Source organism: Marmota monax, unplaced genomic scaffold (genome assembly GCF_021218885.2).
Source record: "Marmota monax isolate L192 unplaced genomic scaffold, Marmota_monax_Labrador192_F-V1.1 WCK01_AAM20220418_F8-fsc00019, whole genome shotgun sequence".
Taxonomy (NCBI): Eukaryota; Metazoa; Chordata; class Mammalia; order Rodentia; family Sciuridae; genus Marmota; species Marmota monax.
Genome location: NW_026695242.1, coordinates 3971322 through 3988342, shown reverse-complemented (window position 1 = coordinate 3988342; position 17021 = coordinate 3971322). Strand labels below are relative to the sequence as shown.

The window sequence follows — 17021 nt, the reverse complement described above, 5'->3', positions numbered from 1 at the left end:
CATTAATGTGGCATTTCAGATGCTGGAGCAGTCACTGAAAGCTGGGCCCCCGGGGAGAACTTGTCCACAGGGTGAACAGGACTTGGAGGGGTTCTGGACAGAGGGATTCCCAGGATGTGTAGACTTCATGAACTAAGGCATCATCAGGTCACTGACACATTGAATCATAGTCTACACCTTGAGCTTGGCTCAGATGTCAGAGGAGTGGAGTGAGGGGTGGGGAAGATTCGGTGTCCCACCTGCTTCTCCTCCCAGACGTGGGCACGATGCGTGAAGGCTTAAAATGCATCAAGCAGGATTCATCAACCCCCAGCCAGTATTTTAGCGAATGTCACCACCTAGGCCCCTCCATCCACTTCTCTCAGGTGATATTGAGTCAAAGATATTGGGCTGTTACACTTTTGCTTAGCCCCAAATCTTTATATCCCCATTGCTACTCTCTCCCTTCAGGTCTCCACCACAGGGGAATGGGGATAGAATGCATTTCAGGGCCTACTTTCCCCTTCTAAATATCCTCCCCAACCTGTCTGACCAATTACTTTGAAACACAAATGTGATCATTTTACCCCCATAGTCCTCCTGGCAAGGCCCACAGAGCTCTTCCAAGGTGGCTCCTTTGTACCTCCTGTGTTGTCCCTTTGTCCAGGTCACCAGTGATCTGATGTTGTTAAAGCTGATGTTGATTCTTAGTCTTCCCTTTATTTGGCTTTAAGCAGTACCAGATATAGTTGATCAATCCCTTTTTCTTTTAGTTCTTGACCTTTTATTCCAGAATTTTTTAAACTTGTGAAAAAAATTTAAATAGGACAATGAACTCCCAATACCCTTCTCCCAGATTCACTAGCTCTTAACATTTTGCCATGTTGCTGTCTCTCTCTGTGTCTCTTTTGCCCATTTTTTCCCTCTGAATTATTTTAAAGTCATGTGCATCTTGATGTCTACTCCTAATTTCTTCATCTTGTATCTCCCAAAGAAAAGGACATTTTTTCTTTTCTTTTCTTCTTTTTTTTTTTTTTTGTAGTACTGGAGATTGAACCCAGAGGTGCTCTATCACTGAGCTACCTCCTCAACCCTTTTAATTAATTTATTTATTTTGAGACAGGGTCTTGCTAAGTTGTGGAAGCTGGCTTTGAACTGTGATCTTCCTGCCTCAGCCTCCAGAGTTGCTGGGATTACAGGTGTGCACCACTGTGCCTGGCTGGAAAATGATATTTTCTTATGAAACTACAATACCATTAGCACAACTAAGCAGAGTAATGTGAATTCAATAACTTCATAATAATATCATCAAACAGTTCATGTTTAGATGTTCCCAGTTGCTCCTAAAATGTCCTCTGAGCTGTTTTCAGTTCCAGTATCCAATATAGGATTATGCATTGTGCTGTCTCTTTAGGTCGTTTTATCTAGAACAGTCCTTTTGCCCCCATGACATTGACATTTTGGATAGTCTGGCCTAGTTGTCTTGTAAAATTTTCCACCTTCTGGATTTGTCTATTTCCTCCCAAGTGGATTCAGGTTAAGCATATTTGGCAAGAATAACATGCAAGGGGTGTGTACTTCTCAAAGAATCACATCAGAAGACCAAAATGTCAGGTTGTATCACCTTGGAGATGCGGCATCTGAGCTCTTGGTTGGGAAGTGGGACCTTTAGACCTCTCCACTGTATAGGTGTGTTCCCCTTTTGCAATTTGTAGGTTATCTGTAGGGTGATACTTTGAGACCATGTGCATGTTGGGAACCCCATCTTTTTTGATAACTTTCTTTTCTTGGCTTCTGGGTCTTAACTTGTCTTTGGTTCTTCCTTAACTTCTCCAGCTACCCCTTCACATGTCATATGGTGATTCTTTTGACCTCTGCCAGAGTACACTAATGCTCAACCTTCAGATTTTTTTCTTTCTGTCTTAGGGTTTTATACGTCATCTAAGAAATCAGATTTCTAATTGTGGTCCAGATCTGCCTTGTGAACTCCACACACTTGCATCTATCTGTCTGCTTCACATCTGTACTTATAAGTCTCAAAGTCTTCTCAAAGTATCAAGTCCAAAAAAGACCCCTGGACCCTTCCATTCCCCAATTTTCTCATCCATTTTATATGACAACTCCATCAAAGATAATCTTGGGGTTACCTTTGACCTCCGTTTTTTCATACTTTTTTTGTCCAAGCCATCATAAAATTTTGTTGATATCATCTTTAAAATATATTCAGGTGGGCAGGGCATGATGATGCGTGATGCACACCTGTAATCCCAGCAACTTGGGAGGCTGAGGCAGGAGGATCAAAAGTTCAAAGCCAGCCTCAGCAACTTAGCAAGGCATTTAGCAATTCAGAAAGACCCTGTCTCTAAATAAAACATAAAAAAGGGCTGGGGATGTGACCCAGTGGCTAAGCACCCTTGGGTTCAATCCCTGGCACTGTGTGTGTGTGTGTGTGTATACACACACACACTAAATAAATAAATAAATAAATAAACACACACACACACACACACACACATACACACACATATTTTTTCCTTATTTCCATGATTTCCCTGATGACCTGCCTGTAGCCTATTCTTCCTGCTTTCCTCTCCATGGCCCATAGCATAGCAGCAGAGCAGTCAAAGCAATCTTTACAAATGGGAGTCAGATCATGCCTATCCTCTGCTTAAGGTTCTTTCTCTCACTGAAAGTTTCAACTGAAGTGTTAACTTCAGCCTATCTGTCCCTCCGTGAGCTGTGCCCCCATGTCCTTCCATGTGACTTCATTTACTATTGTTCTCCCCCTCACTCACTCCAGCTACTCAGATATTTCCCAAATTTTCCAGCAGACTCTTGCCTCAGTGCCTTTGCACTTACTCTTCCTGTTGTTGGGAATAATCTCCCCCTAGCTGTCCACTTGGCTCTCCTCCACTTCCTACAAAGTGTTGAGCTTCAATATCACTCTCTCAGTGGGGCCTTTCCTGATCACTCCATGTGTCCTGGCACTTTTTTTTCCCTTTCCTGTTGTACAGATCTCATTACCACCTGATGCTGCATTTGCTTATTATCCATCCCCCCGCCCCAACTGCAAAGGGTAAGAAGAAACTGTTCTTCTGCTCCATCCTTCGAGGTTAGAACAGTATCAGGCAAATAGTAGGCACTCAGAAAATAAATACATGTTTCAAATATTCAATTTCATATTAGATTTTATTTATTATTATTATTTTTTGAGATGGGATCTTGCTATGTTTCCCAGGCTTGCCTCCAAGTCCTTGGTTCAAGGGATCCTCAGCCTCTCAAGTTGCTGGGACTGCAGGTGCATTCTAGTGAGCCTGGCTAATAAATATTTTTTGAATGAATGAATTGAATGAATTGGATGATTGAATTTTTAGTACTTGAGTATAAGCTATAAACCCTTTCAGTTCTAAGGAACTACTGACCATCTACAATGTCTGCATTCTTTATTGGCCACTAGTACCCATTGCAATGAGATGGGAGATTGGGGTGTGCTTAGGAATAGGGTTCAGGGTTCAGACTGTAGCCACCAGGTGGAATGCTGGATCCAAGGCTGACATGTGTCCTGTGGGTCTGCGCATTTACACGTGTGTCCATGTGCTATTTTGTCTGTGAGTGTTTGGATGCAGTCATTGATAAGGGCTACCGATCCTTCCGTGTTTCTCTCTCCAAGTAAACCACAGTTGCTTCAAAGGACTCTAGAACTTCTGTGTGTTCATGCATGACTCTGTTTCCAGATGCTGTGTCTCGAAGCCATAGTCCATCTATTGCAGTCACATTGAGATACTCTTCTTTTTGTCTTGGGTGACACTTTGCTTGGGTGTCCTTGTACGCATTTGAGTTCCAGTTTATCACTCAGGCCAAGCAGAGTGACAACATGAGAACAGGCATAGCTCTTGTGTTTGCAGTCCCCTCTGTTTGGAAAACCCTTTACTCAGGTTTTCCCAGGGCTGAGTCCATCTCATGATTTGGATTTCAGCTCAAACATCCCTCCCTGAGAGCAACCTTCCCAGGACACACCACAGCTGTCTGAAATCAGGCAGTGTGTGCATCACAAGAGCACTGTGCAGAGGGGGTGGGTGGGGCCCAAGTCCCGCCCATGTTGTGCTCATCAAGGATTTGACAGGAGGGAGGCCAGCAGAGCCCTGGACACTGTAGCTAAGTCAGCATTCCCCACCTTCCCCACTCTTACTCCCTTGTTAGCTTTTGTCTTTTTAGCATGTATCAGTGCCTTCTGAAATGGTGTATTTCACATACTTGATTTCATATTATTTATCTACTGGTTACCTGTCTCCTCCCACCATAATGTACACCTTGCAGGAGAAGGACCATATCTACTCTATTCCTGTTTGTTCCTCCAGTGCCTGAAATAAAGCAGGTGCTCAATAAATAACCACTAGTGTTTTTTTGGGGGGGAGGGGGGATGTGCATATTTACTTGCATTTTTATTTGTGTCAGTCAACTTTCCATTACTGTAACAAGTCCCTAAGTTAACCGGCTTATAAAAAGTTTTATTTTGCTTCATAGTGATTTTATTTTATTTTTTGGTATTAAGGATTGAACCCAGGGCCTCACACATGCTAGGCAAACACTTTCCAACTCAACTACATCCCCAGCCCTGGTTCATAGTTACGGGGGTTTCAGTCCATGATCCGTTGGCCCTGTTGCCTTGGGGCCCAGGGTGAAATAGCACATCATGGTAGAAAAGCTTGGTGGAAGAAAACTCCCCCTTCAAGGCCAAGAAGCTAGAGAAGGAGAGAGAGAGAAAGGAAGGCCCCACTTTCCCCTCAAAGCTCTTCTCCAATGACCTGAGGACCTCCCACTAGCTCCCACCTCTCGCAGGTTCTACCACCTTCCAATAGTGCCAAACTGGTGACCAAGCCTTTAACATATGGGCCCTTGGCGACAATCTAGATCCAAACTATTGCATTATTATAGTAATCAAAACTCCTTAGATCAGCTAGTTTGCATCTGAGAAAAGCTTAGTTGCAAATGGATCAAACATGGGCACCATCTCGTTAGTGGCAAAATTAGGTATTGAATGGAGGGGAGGACTCCTGGACCAGGACTACTACAAGGCCGAGCAGCCCTGCATCCGGCCTTCAGCCTCCGGCCCTGGTGGTACCAGGTGCAACTGATGCTTGCTTTGTCTTTGGCTCATAGTTGCAAACAGCATCCTTTCAGAAAAGTAGGAAGAGACTTGGAATTAATGTTGGTAAATCATGGTAGAACTCTCATGTGCGCATTATTATTATTGCCCCCCATATATTCTAAAACAATCCCTGTAAATACTTATAAAAATAAATCTCAGTGACAAATTTTGTATTTTACTTTATTTCCAGGAACACATTGATTCATCATCATCTCTTCAGGGGTAGGACAAATTGGAACGCTGGGTAGTGAATACAATTTGCAAATAGGCAATATAAGTAGGGAGAAAATTAATATGTATTCCTCGGTGCTCTAAAAGGAGAGGAAGAACATTAATAGCCATTTCCTTGCAGATATAACTTTGAAAATGTTATTTCTGATCCATCAGCGTGGGGCTCCATATGAGGAAAATGGTTACAACGTGACAAGAAGTGATTAGACGTGAAATGGTATCTTTCAGGGGATCCTGTAGCCGCCTCATCCTGTTTTTAGTGGGACTTAGGAAGAGTCTTGCTTTCTTGCCTGGCCTGGGGTCAGCTGCTTGTTTGCTGGTGACACTGGGCAAGTCTCTTCTCCTCTCTGGACCTCAGTTTTCCCATTTGGTAGTAGGAGAAGATGATATAAAAGCAGCTGGTTTGGGATAATCACAAATCCGAATTATTACATAGGGGATACTTGGGCAAAAGACAAATGCTAGGGAACTACCTCCCTGAAATTATGTCAAGTTCCATGTATTTTAACTGAGGGTTTGACGGGGGTGGGGGAGTCCTTCCCCAACTTCCAAGTGGCAGAACTTCCCAAGTCAAGCTGGAATTCTGGAAAAATGCTCCCACTGGAAATATACTGTTTTAGTCAGGTTCTTCTTCTTCTTCTTTTTTTTGGGTGTGTGTGTGTGTGTGTGTGTGTGGCCAAAACACCTGACAAGAACAATTTAGAGGAGGAAAAGTTTATTTGGGGACTCAGGTTTTCACAAAACATCAAGATGAAAGGGTGTGACAGGGGAAAACAGCTCAGGACCTGGCACCAGAAAGGAGAGGGAGAGAGAGGGAGAGAGAACTGGTAGGCACAAAGTATACATACCCCAAAGGAACGCCCCCAGGCCACCTTCCCTGGCCACACTCTACCTGCCTACAGTTACCAACTGGTTTTATCCCTGTCAGGGAATTAATGCACTGATTAAGCTAAAAATTTCATGACCAATCATTTCACCTCAGAACTTAGTTGCATTGTCTCACACATGAGCTTTTGGGGGACACCTCATATCTACACCATAACATAGTTGGAAACATGCTTTTCTGGTCCATGTTCTCTTTCCTCTCTGAAGTCCAGGATGAACCCTTCTCTAAATCAGAGCTGACCTGCCTCCTATGGCCAGTCAAGGACCTGGAGTATTTGACAAGTTTAGGCAAATTGGGAAATATGATTTGTTTCTTGTTGCTGTTCTCATGATTTGTTAAAATAATGTTAAGAGATGAGCATATTGTCATTTCAGTGGTCAATTCTCCTTTTTCTCCCTTCCATGCCAATCTCATTCTTGATTTTTAATTGCAAAATTCTTAGATGCATGTTGCAAAAACCACAGAAGAAATGGAATGAAAAGCGGAAGCCTCTTTCCTGCTCCCAGCTTCCCTGAACCTACTTCCTTCTTGCTCTTTGCTATTTGCATTTTAATAGGGGAGCAACACAACCTTTTAAGACCTAAATAGAAGGGAAACTAGAAGCACTAAGAATTAATAATAGTAATAATTACAATAGTAAATAATAATAAACTAACATTCATGAAATGAATACTCATGCTTGATATTATGAAAGTATCCAATATACATTTTTCAAAATTCAATTTGTTCCAAGTGGGAGATACTGGAAGTGTTTTGAAGCACAGAGAATCCAGGATCCTCTCACTTATGCGCAAATACTTGGGAAAGGGCTTTGCAAACTTCTTCTTTTTCTTGCACCTCCCTCCTAGAGGCTCAAAGGAGGTTGTGACAGCAACAAAGAACACTTCATAGACACACATCCAGCCTCTTTATAAAATTGAAATCGAAATGTGCTGAGTCTGAAACAGGGGCTGGGGCATGATTAATTACAGTAACCATCCTAACCTGAACAGGCGCTGGGCCTAAAAGAAGCGAGGCTGTGCTGAAGAAAGACTCAGCTAAGGACAGGTAGGAATGCTAAGAAAACTTTGTCAGCTGGTCCTGTCCTCCCAGCTGCTAATGCACAGAGTTGGAAGATTTCAGGAGTCAGTTTCTGCTTTGCTGATTCTGGCTGACCCTGGCATCAACTCCCTTGATTGGAAATAAACAGGATCTTCCTTTTTGTCCTCAGGAATGTGATGGAGGAAGGACTCTAAGGGAAAGGGCCTCTTCTGCCAGAGAAAAATAACACCAACAACAATGACAGTAGGAATAGAATCCTGCCCTCTTCATCAAGGGCGATAAGGAAGTGTCCCCTTGTGTTGTCTAACCATCTCGCTCTCCAGGTGCCCTGCTACAGCTCCAGAAACCACAGGCCCTGGAGGTCCAGCCCAGGTCTGGTTGGAACTTCCTGTATGGTGGGTCTCAGGAGAGCACTTACACAATTTGAGAGGCACACCTCTTTTGGGGGTTCAGAAAATAGGATCACAATTGCAGCATTTCTTGTTGACGCAGGATTGCGGATGTCTGAGGGCAAATTTGACCATCTCTCCCTAAGGCCATATGTTAGTCGTAAATGTCCCTAGTGTCTAGCACAGGGCCTGGTCCTTGGAAGCTGGGGCAGACAGGCTGTGGAGTAAAATGAGGCAGGATAGGGGAAACTTGCGGCTCATAATCAGTCATAGAATGGGGTGAGGGGACCCGGGAGAAACCGGGGTGACTACATGAGGTTTCTATGTGTCTCAGTGCTCCTGGGGTAGGGGCTGAAATAACCTAACCTGTTCACCCAGAAGCCCCAGTGGATCTCAGTCCACTCTTGTAAATCCCTGAATTCCAAAGGAATCATTTGTTCCCCTCCAGGGTCAGCGGTACTGCAGCGTTCCTCTACTGTCTCCCAAGAACTTGACCTTTATTATTTCTATTTAATTGAAGAAAATGATGAGGAAGTAGAATGATGGCCCCCTCTTCTCTTCCAGTCTTCCTTGGTCCAGGGACACAGATTCTTTTTCTCCTCCTCATTTCTGCTCTCCCTCCACCCCCTTCTTCTTCCTCCTTTTCTTCGTTCTGTTCTGAAGAGTAACCTCCAGAAGTTGAGGGGAGTGAGCAGAGGTGAATCTAGATCCTATCTGTTGGAATCTTCCCTCAACTACATCCAGGAAACTATTGCTATAGTCTGAATGCCCCCCCCCCATTGATAATGTTAAAACCCTAACCCTGAAGGCAGTGATATTAGGAAATGGTATCTTTGGGAGGAGTTAGGTCATGAAAGTGGAGTCTCATGAATGGGATTGGTGTCCTTATGAAACAGACCCCAGAGAGCTAGCTCACTCTTCCATGGTGTGAGGACGCCAATGATGTGAGGACACTTCGACACTGCCAAGCTATGAATCGGAAAGTGGGCTCACCACACACATCTGCTGGCACCCTGATCTTGGACTTCCCAGCATCCAGAATTGTGAAAAAGAAAACTTCTGTTGCTTATGAGCAATCCAGTTTATGGTATTTTGTTATAGCAGCTGGAACAGTCAAAGACAAGTACTCCCCTCAAGAATTTTGAACAGTTCCCTATTGTTATCAGTTTACATTGCAAACACTAAAGGTCACCTCAGGCTGAGCTATCTTGAACTTTATTTTTGTGTGATTTCCCCATACAGTTAACTGACCTGAGGTGTCCACTGAGAAAGAAAGGGGCAAGCAGACAATGGGGAAAGTGGAAGAAGTGAGATACAAGGCTGCAGAGTTAAGGTTTAATGGGATTATAAGAGATCTGAGGAACACACTAGAATTTTTGGACCGAATGAATAGTTGCGTGGGAACTGTTGCAAGATTTTAGGTAGGGCTCGATTGGGCTTTCAGCATGGTCACCTGGGCTATGTGAGAGGGGAATAGCAGTGAGGGGTCAAGAAAAGGGGACAAGATCCCTGTCCACTTGGTGTCATTGCTACATAGCGTCTGCATAACAGTCTATGCTCAGAAGCATGGTACATGAAGGCAGGGGCAGGAGAGGGGGCCTCCAGCAACTCCTCCAGATGAGACAGGTAGGGCACTTCTTTGATTTCATCTTTGCATAGCTTTGGCCCTGCTTCCTTGCTTCCTGAGTCCTCGTCTATTGGTCACAGTCCTTCTAGGAAGACGGGTGAAAGGTGGCGGGGAGGGCAGAGTATCATAACTGTCAGGGCCCAGGGCCACTTCCTCCTTTTCATGTAGGAAAGGCAGAGGAACGTGGACAATGGACCAGCAGAGAAGGGAAGGGGCAGCTGGCCCTTGGGGCAGCAGGCCTTGGGAGGCTCCCTTTGATCCCCTTATCTCTGGAGGGTAAGCTCTCTTCCTTGGCCTGCAGGACCTTTAGTTGCAGCATTTCCTGGAACCCCCATAATAAACACAGCCAAGAGAGAAAGCAAGTCTGCATTCTCACAGCTCTACTTGGCTATGTCCACTCCTTCCAGCAGAGAGAGGGGCAGCCCATCAGCTCTTGCAGACCGAAGCTGCTCACCAGAATGCTGACACTGAGGCCCATGTAGCCCTGCATTAGGACCAGGGAGGTCTGAGAAAAAACTGACAACCACAGAATGCTTCACCATAATCATAACTGTTATCATAGCTGTGTGACCAGGAGCTTCTCAGAGCTATTTAGACAAAGGGAACAAAATAAAAGCCCTGTTATCATCCCCTCATTGGAGATGGGGAACCACGGTAATCAAAGGCTGGGTTGGGGTGCTTGCAACATGTGTGAGACCAGGTCTTCACATCTGGACTCAGTGCTCCCGTCTCAGCTGAATGATGCCTACACCCATCTGTTCTAAGGGAACAGGGTGGGAGATTTGAAAATGATACTCCAAAGTCTGGTGCTTTGGTGTACTGAGTATTTTGAACTGAAGGAGACCAGAAGGCCTTAGAAGCATCTCAAAAGCAAAATCTCTTTCTACTGCCCTCCTGTCTTCCACTCCATCTTCTCCCCCGAATTGAGGCATGGAAACTAGAATTATTCTTCCCCAAGGTAGGTTATAGAAACTAGAACTCCTTTCGCCAAAGCCAGCCATAAAACTTAGAAATATTACTTTAACCCACCTTTCTGGGTAGGAACTGACAATAATGAAATCCTCTGACCTGCCTTGTCTGATAGCAGATCCTAAGATCTTCATTCCCCAGGATTCCTACCCCATACCTGGGAGGATGGAACACAACACAGAGATCAAAAAGAATGTGGACAGGCCTTACTGGGTTTCTCCCTTCAGTCCATTACATCACATTTTGTCCAATCACATTTCCACACAGCTGTCCATTTTTTGTCTAGCCTAAGCATAAAGAATTTCCCTTGGATCTTCCATCTTCACTTCTGAAGTCTTCCATATTCTCTAAAACTTTGATTAAGCAAATTTGTTTTCTTTGTAAACTTGTCTTTTGCTAGGAATGTGGGGTATGACGCTGGTGATGTCCCCTACACCATTTGGCGCCGGGCTGGCTTTTAGCCCAATAAGGAGTGGGTGAAGATGAATAGGTATCCAGAATCACTCTGAGGGTGAAGGTGGATAGGCAAACATAGGTAGGGAGAAAATTCGGATCCTTCCAGAGACAGGCAGGCATGAACTTATGAGTTACCTGAGGCTGGATTTCATCCAAACAAGGGGCAGAAATAGCGACCTCTCACCTCCAGATGGGGAGGTGGGGTGGGAGAAGTGTGTGTGTTGAGGGGGTGAGTGATCTCGCTGCTGACAGTGCCTCTCTTGAGGGGGGTAAATAAGAGAAGTCTGATATTTGGAGACATCATTCAATTCTCTTTCCCTAAGGTTTATTATTGACAAGCCCTGGAGGCTGTGTGTGGGAGGGGCTGGGGCGGGGTCTGAGCCCAGCTAAGACTTTATAGGGAAATTCAACTCCCCCTCTTCTATCTCTCTACAAATGGAAACCCCATCCTATCAGGAGTCCTTTCAACCTACTGATTCCTCTACTCCCTACCAAAGCAGGCGAGAGAGGGATAAGAAGCCCCTCCTCCAGAGACAGTTGAGGGCAGTTATGCAACCTACATTGTGAAATTTAGGAAAGGCCCGACTCTGCGCTCCAGACTAACGGCTCAACTGGGGCGTCCCTGTTTGGGACCCCCACCCTCAAACTGGGTCCTGATTAATGAAATAAAGTTTTGGGCATGGAATTTTGGAGGACATCTCTTGGGGCGAAGGGACCCTGGGCGGGGGCGGATCAGGGAAGTCAAGGAGTCCTGTCTCGTTGGGGGCGCGGGGGTCGGCTTGCAGCGGGCCACCTGTCGCAGCGCGCCGGGGGCTGCGGAGGCTCACCTGCTAGGGGCCCGTCCGAGCGGAGGGCGGCGGCGCTCAGCTGAGCGGAGTTCCCCGCGCCCGGCCAGCGCCTGGGGCTTCCGCCGGGTCAGCTGACCGCCCAGTGCGGAACTGCGCTCCCGCCGCCGCCGGCCGGAGCCCCGTGCTGCGCGCGCTCCGGGTCTTGGCTGTCATGGCTGGGCTCGTGGTCAGTGGAACTCAAGTAAGTCCGCCGGAGCGAGCCCCGCCCCCGCCCGGGGCATGGGCGGTGTGGGGAGGGACCGCGGGGCCGGGGTACCCCAAGTCTTCACAGCGCCCCCGCCTGCGATGGCTGCGCGTGCAAGTGATGCGTGTCAAGTGCCCAAGCCTGCCCTAGTCTGCTGAGGACAGGCCGCTCTTTCGGCCCTGGCACGCTCCCTGGAAGTGCGGGAAGGGGCCCAGACCCTCCCACTTCCCCCTGTTCCTAGCGTCCCACTGAGCAGCCCCCAGGACCAAATTCTACTTTCCACACAGTGCTGCGGCTCACGGTACTTTTGGGGGCCCATTGAAAGTGTTTAACTTTCTTCTTTATAATCCGGATTTAAAGAGAACTTTTGGTCAAAAAAAAATGTTTTAACATATCATAGTGTATTCATCTTTATACCAATGCAGAAGTTAACTGATATATTTTAAATGGAGGAAAGAGGGGGCATGGAGTCAAAATATCTAGGGCCACCAAAGTCACAATGAAAATCATAATGTATCTGGGGGAGGGTCGCTGAGTAGGTTCTGTTATTAAGGTAGGCTCCTTATCCAAGTCTGGCGGAAGCTCAGGGTTCGCTACAGTTTTATTGGCACCCCTGATTTCTTAACAGGTGTTCCTGGGGGAAAGAACACTCCCAATTTCAACCCTGAATGATAGACACCTGGGCTCACGTGTTTTCAGCCCTGTAGTAAAGCCTCAGGTGTTTTTAATTCATTGCTGGAGGGAGGAACTCAGCCTGGCTGAGACCAGGTGTTTTGTATCTGGTGGTAAAGCCAGATCTCTGTCTTTAACCTCTTCTCTACTTTCTGATTAAGCCAGCCCTCCCCCTTCCCGCCTTTCTCCACACAACCTGAAGAAGCAGTTCTGAGTTTTTGAAGCACTCCCCTTGGGTTGCCTAAGGCAGCCAATGTCAGGCACATTTTGGATTTTGAGATTACTCTGGGCTAAAAGGAGCGATTTCTCTTTAGAGGTCTAAGGGGTTTTACAGCTCCAACAGGCTGGTTGTGCATTTCACCAAACTGGTTGCTACCTGTATTTTTTCTTCTTTATTTTTAGAATCCTGTCATTTCTTCAATTTCTGCACATTATTTATTCAGTGTCTACTATGCACCGTGCACCACCAGGTGTTGTTGGAAATTAGCCTCTCCATGGTCTCTTTGCACTGCCCCTACCCCTTGTTGTTGCCTGGGATTGCTGCCTCTGTCCTTAGTTAGGCTCATAGTCTGTTAGGGAGCTGGAGAAAGTCCAGAGTTCAGAAATGAGAGGTCTCTGTCCCCAAACCCTTGGTTTCTCTACATTTTGAAACCCAGAATCTCTGCTTGAAGCTCCTTCCAAGTTTATGGAGGACTTGTCAGTGGGGCTGTGAGCTTTCCCGTGCCTCTGTTTCCTTTTTCTACCCCCATTTGCCAAACTTGATGTTTCCTGCACCCCCTGTTTTTAGCCTACTCCAAACAGCTCAAGGGCATCCACTGAAGTGTGCTTGAGATATTTTGGGGTTTTGGAGACTGCTTTAAGAAAATGGAGCTGTCTGGGGAGGACTGGAAAATACCCCTGGGGTTTAGTACCCTATTTCTTAAACTGCCCAGGTCAGTGGATTTAGTATTTGGTAATAGTCTGCTCCTGCCAGTTTATAACTAGAGGTAGCAACTTTAATGTGTAGCATATTACTTTTCAAACTTTCGTAGATATTTCTTTAAAAAATTTTTTTGACACATATCTATTTGTGGTATTTCAATACATGTATACAATGTGTAATGACCAGAAGAAGGTAATTGGTATATTCATCACCTTAAAACAGATTATTTATTTATTTTAGAGTTTTCAGAATAGCTAGCTGTTTTGAAACACACAACCCCCCCTGTTTTCAGTTATAGTACCCTACTGTGCTACAGAACATTAGAAGTTATTTCTCTTACCCACAGCACCTCTGTACCTGTTAACCCCGCCCCTCCTCGCCTGTCCAGTCTCAATAAACCACTATTCTATTCTCAGGTAGATCCTTCTTAAAGGGTGAACAAAACAAAACAAAACAACAATGAAACCACAAAACTTCCCATGAGCCCATAGTATCTGTATCATGTATATTGCAGTGTTATGGAAATATACAAACATAAAGCCAGATGTAACTTTCTCAACATATAGAGACCCATAACTCCCAAATAAAATAAAGCAATGGTTTAAGTATAAAGAAAAGAAAGAAAAACTCAATAACAAACCATTTAATGTGATGGATGATGACGTGTGGTTGAAGTTAGATCATGGCTCTCAATGCCACTGTGGGCTGACTGTGGCTCAGCTGCTTTTATAGAGCTCCTGTCACTTTTATACAGGCCTGTCACCGCATGTACTTGAGGATGTCCTCTTCCTCCATCACATTTCTTTGTAAAATCTTTCTCTTAAACATGGGTCTGACTTCATTTGGCTTCTCTTGACTCGAAGTCATCATTTATATTCAGCATTAAGTCCTCTATTTTCACTAATGCATGACAATTAAAATTGTAGAATTGATGCAGTTTTGGACACAAATGTTAACTTGGTATTTGGGCACTGAAATCATGTGCTCAAGAGACATTGGAAATAACCAATCTCTCCCATAGGGACAGTGGTCTCATTCTGCTCTATTTACCTAGTGATTGCTAGGTGCCAATGAAAATGCTATGTGTCTTAAATAGGGAATTATATGTGATTTATGGGACTGTTTCTTCTTAAGTTGATTTTCATTTCATTTTGTTTTTTTTAAAAATTATTATTTTCCACATTTCATGAGGGAGGGTGTTTCTTGAGGACTGAATAGATGCTGGGCACATAGTTGGTATTTAATAAAGATGAGTTATTATGTTATCCTTACTACTTTTGGGGCAGTTAGGGTTAGGATGATTTACAAAAGAGGAAATAGACTTCACAAGGTTGTGACTCATGCAAGATAACACAGCTAATAAGTAGCAGCTCAGGGACTTATACATTTTATACCTAGGGATGTTTTTACTGTGACAGTGACTCTGGTAATTCAAATATAATATGGAAAATCCCCCACCCTTGCCTAGGGATAGGCATCATAAAATACCACCCCTCGCCCCCCACCTGACTACTCACAAACCTATCATGTCCGGAAAGGCCTTGGGAGTGACTGTCCTAAAGGCCAAGAGAAACTTGCAGTCTTTGCAGTTTGGTCTTCTGCAGCTTCCACAGAGGGGCTGAGTTTGTGCATGGGTGGGAATCCCGCCCAGACACTCTCAATTCCCTCTGATGTTCCTTTCTGCAGGGATCTTTAACTTGACGTATTTTCATTTGCCTGCAAATGATGTTAATGCCGGTTAATGATCTGTCCTCTTATTCCACACAAGGTAGAAGGGGTACAAATTATATAAAGTAGGAAAGTTAAAAGTTCAAAACTTTGTTCTAGTTCAGTCTGAGTCAAGGTAATTGACTAAATGCAATGACTTTTTGTCCTGAATATGCTCTTGCTTCTATGCCATTTAAGAGCTATTAATTTCTGCTTCGCGTGGTGGCACACGCCTATGGTCCCAGCAACTCAGGAGGCTGAGGCAGGAGGATCACAAGTTTAAGGTCAGCCTCAGCAACTTAGGCCCTAAGTGACTTAGTGAGACCCTGTCTCAAAATAAACTATAAAATTAAATAGGGCTGGGGATGAAGCTTCAGTGGTAAAGCAACCCTGGGTTCAATCCCTAGTACCTACAAACAAACAAAAGCAATATAAACAAAAAGACCTTGCTAATTTCTTCATCCCTGCTTGCTGAAAAAGAAAATTATTTTTGGTCTGGCTCTTCAGGCCTTGTATCTTACATTAGGTGGTCCTGTGCACTAGGAAGTTTCCCTATGTCCTGAGAGGTCTTCCACTCAGAAGCACATCTTAAACAAGTCTCTCTTCTAGCCATTGGTTGCAATGCTCGGCAATGACTGCTTGCTGCTTTTAAGTCTTTTTCCAGCTGATTTGAGCCCTTCAGCCTGGTTGGCTTAGCTGACATCTCTAAAAGCTGCCAGCTTATTACCAGGGCGGTCCAAGCATGGCTTATCAAGTTGGTTCTCATGCAAAATTTTAGAGACTTGGTTTACATCTTTATGGATTGGGAGCAAGTTGTGTTGTGTTTTGTTTTCCGAGAATGTTGTGCTGTTAAGACCATATACTAAAACAAGTTGTTAGATTTGTGATCCAAGTGCTTCTTGATGACAGCTGGCCTTGGTACTACTGTTTCTTCTGAAGGGGAAGGAAAAAGGGAGCAAACATCCCTGTCTTTTCCCAGGCTCTGGCATTCTCCTTGGGCCTTCCAGATGGTCCTGTCAGCCAGGAAGATTCATTTTGAAGCCAAACATCATGATAGAGGCATCATTGGTATTTGTTGATCAAGAACACTTACATCCACATTGGATTTGTAGGGATTCCCCAAGTTCGAAGTCCTTATTCATGGTGCAGAAACTGCTCTAGGCTTTGTCACTAAGAAGCTGTCTCAGGTTGATCAGGGTTTTGGAGTCTTAATTTTCTGGTTTAAATGACAAAAGTTTTGATAAGCTGGATCCCTACTGGATTTAGTCCTTGACTAATCTATAAGGAAAGAGTTCAGTGTCTCTATTCAAGTCTCAGCTTTCCTGACTCAGAGTTCTTGAGTGATGATGACATATACATGCTGTGGTACAGGCCAGGGTGAGTGGGATTGGTTTTTGGGTGAGCCCCATAGGTCTGGGGGTAAATGCAAATTTGTAATGCACAAGAATCTGCTGACTAAGTGAATCTCTTGAGGGAGTCCTTAGATTGATTTGGGCCTTATATCTTTGATATCTCCTTGGTGTATGATTTCTCATCTCAGAACTTAATGTATTATACAAGGATCTATGAAGAAGGAAGGGCCCCTTCTTCATAAGGGGAGAGATTGCTAGATTGAACCTAGATCCCTTTATTTTTCAGTTTGTACCTTTCTGAGTCAAATTATTTCATTTCAGTCAGCTATTTTTCTTTTCTTTTTTTTTTAAAGAGAGAGTGAGAGAGGAGAGAGAGAGAGAGAGAGAGAGAGAGAGAGAGAGAGAGAGAGAGAATTTTTTTAATATTTATTTTTTAGTTATCGGCGGACACAACATCCTTGTTTTGTATGTGGTGCTGAGGATCGAACCCGGGCCGCACGCATGCCAGGCGAGTGCGCTACCACTTGAGCCACATCCCCAGCCCCAGTCAGCTATTTTTCTATGCATTCTCCCATTTTTCTTTCCTCCTGGAGTGAAGTTACTGAAGGA

At 44.7% G+C, this 17021-nt stretch overlaps 1 protein-coding gene and 1 long non-coding RNA gene across 4 annotated transcripts in view; one reads left to right on the top strand and one right to left on the bottom strand.

The window, feature by feature from the left end:
- Nucleotides 1-5291: 5291 nt before the first annotated feature.
- On the bottom strand, nucleotides 5292-11658 carry LOC124076019 (uncharacterized). The gene is made up of 2 exons (XR_006846234.1): nucleotides 11555-11658; nucleotides 5292-5757 (listed from the first exon to the last, which is right to left on the bottom strand). It is a non-coding gene; the product is annotated as an uncharacterized LOC124076019 (long non-coding RNA).
- Nucleotides 11629-17021, top strand: part of Lrmda (leucine rich melanocyte differentiation associated) — a 1020522-nt gene continuing 1015129 nt past the window's right edge. For 2 of the 3 annotated variants that reach the window (XM_058577983.1, XM_058577979.1), the window contains exon 1: nucleotides 11630-11756. In XM_058577983.1, the coding sequence (XP_058433966.1) occupies nucleotides 11727-11756 (30 nt within the window). In that variant the 5' untranslated portion in view covers nucleotides 11630-11726. Of the gene's footprint in view, nucleotides 11757-17021 lie in introns of all 3 variants that reach the window. The other variant, XM_058577977.1, reaches the window with a different exon arrangement.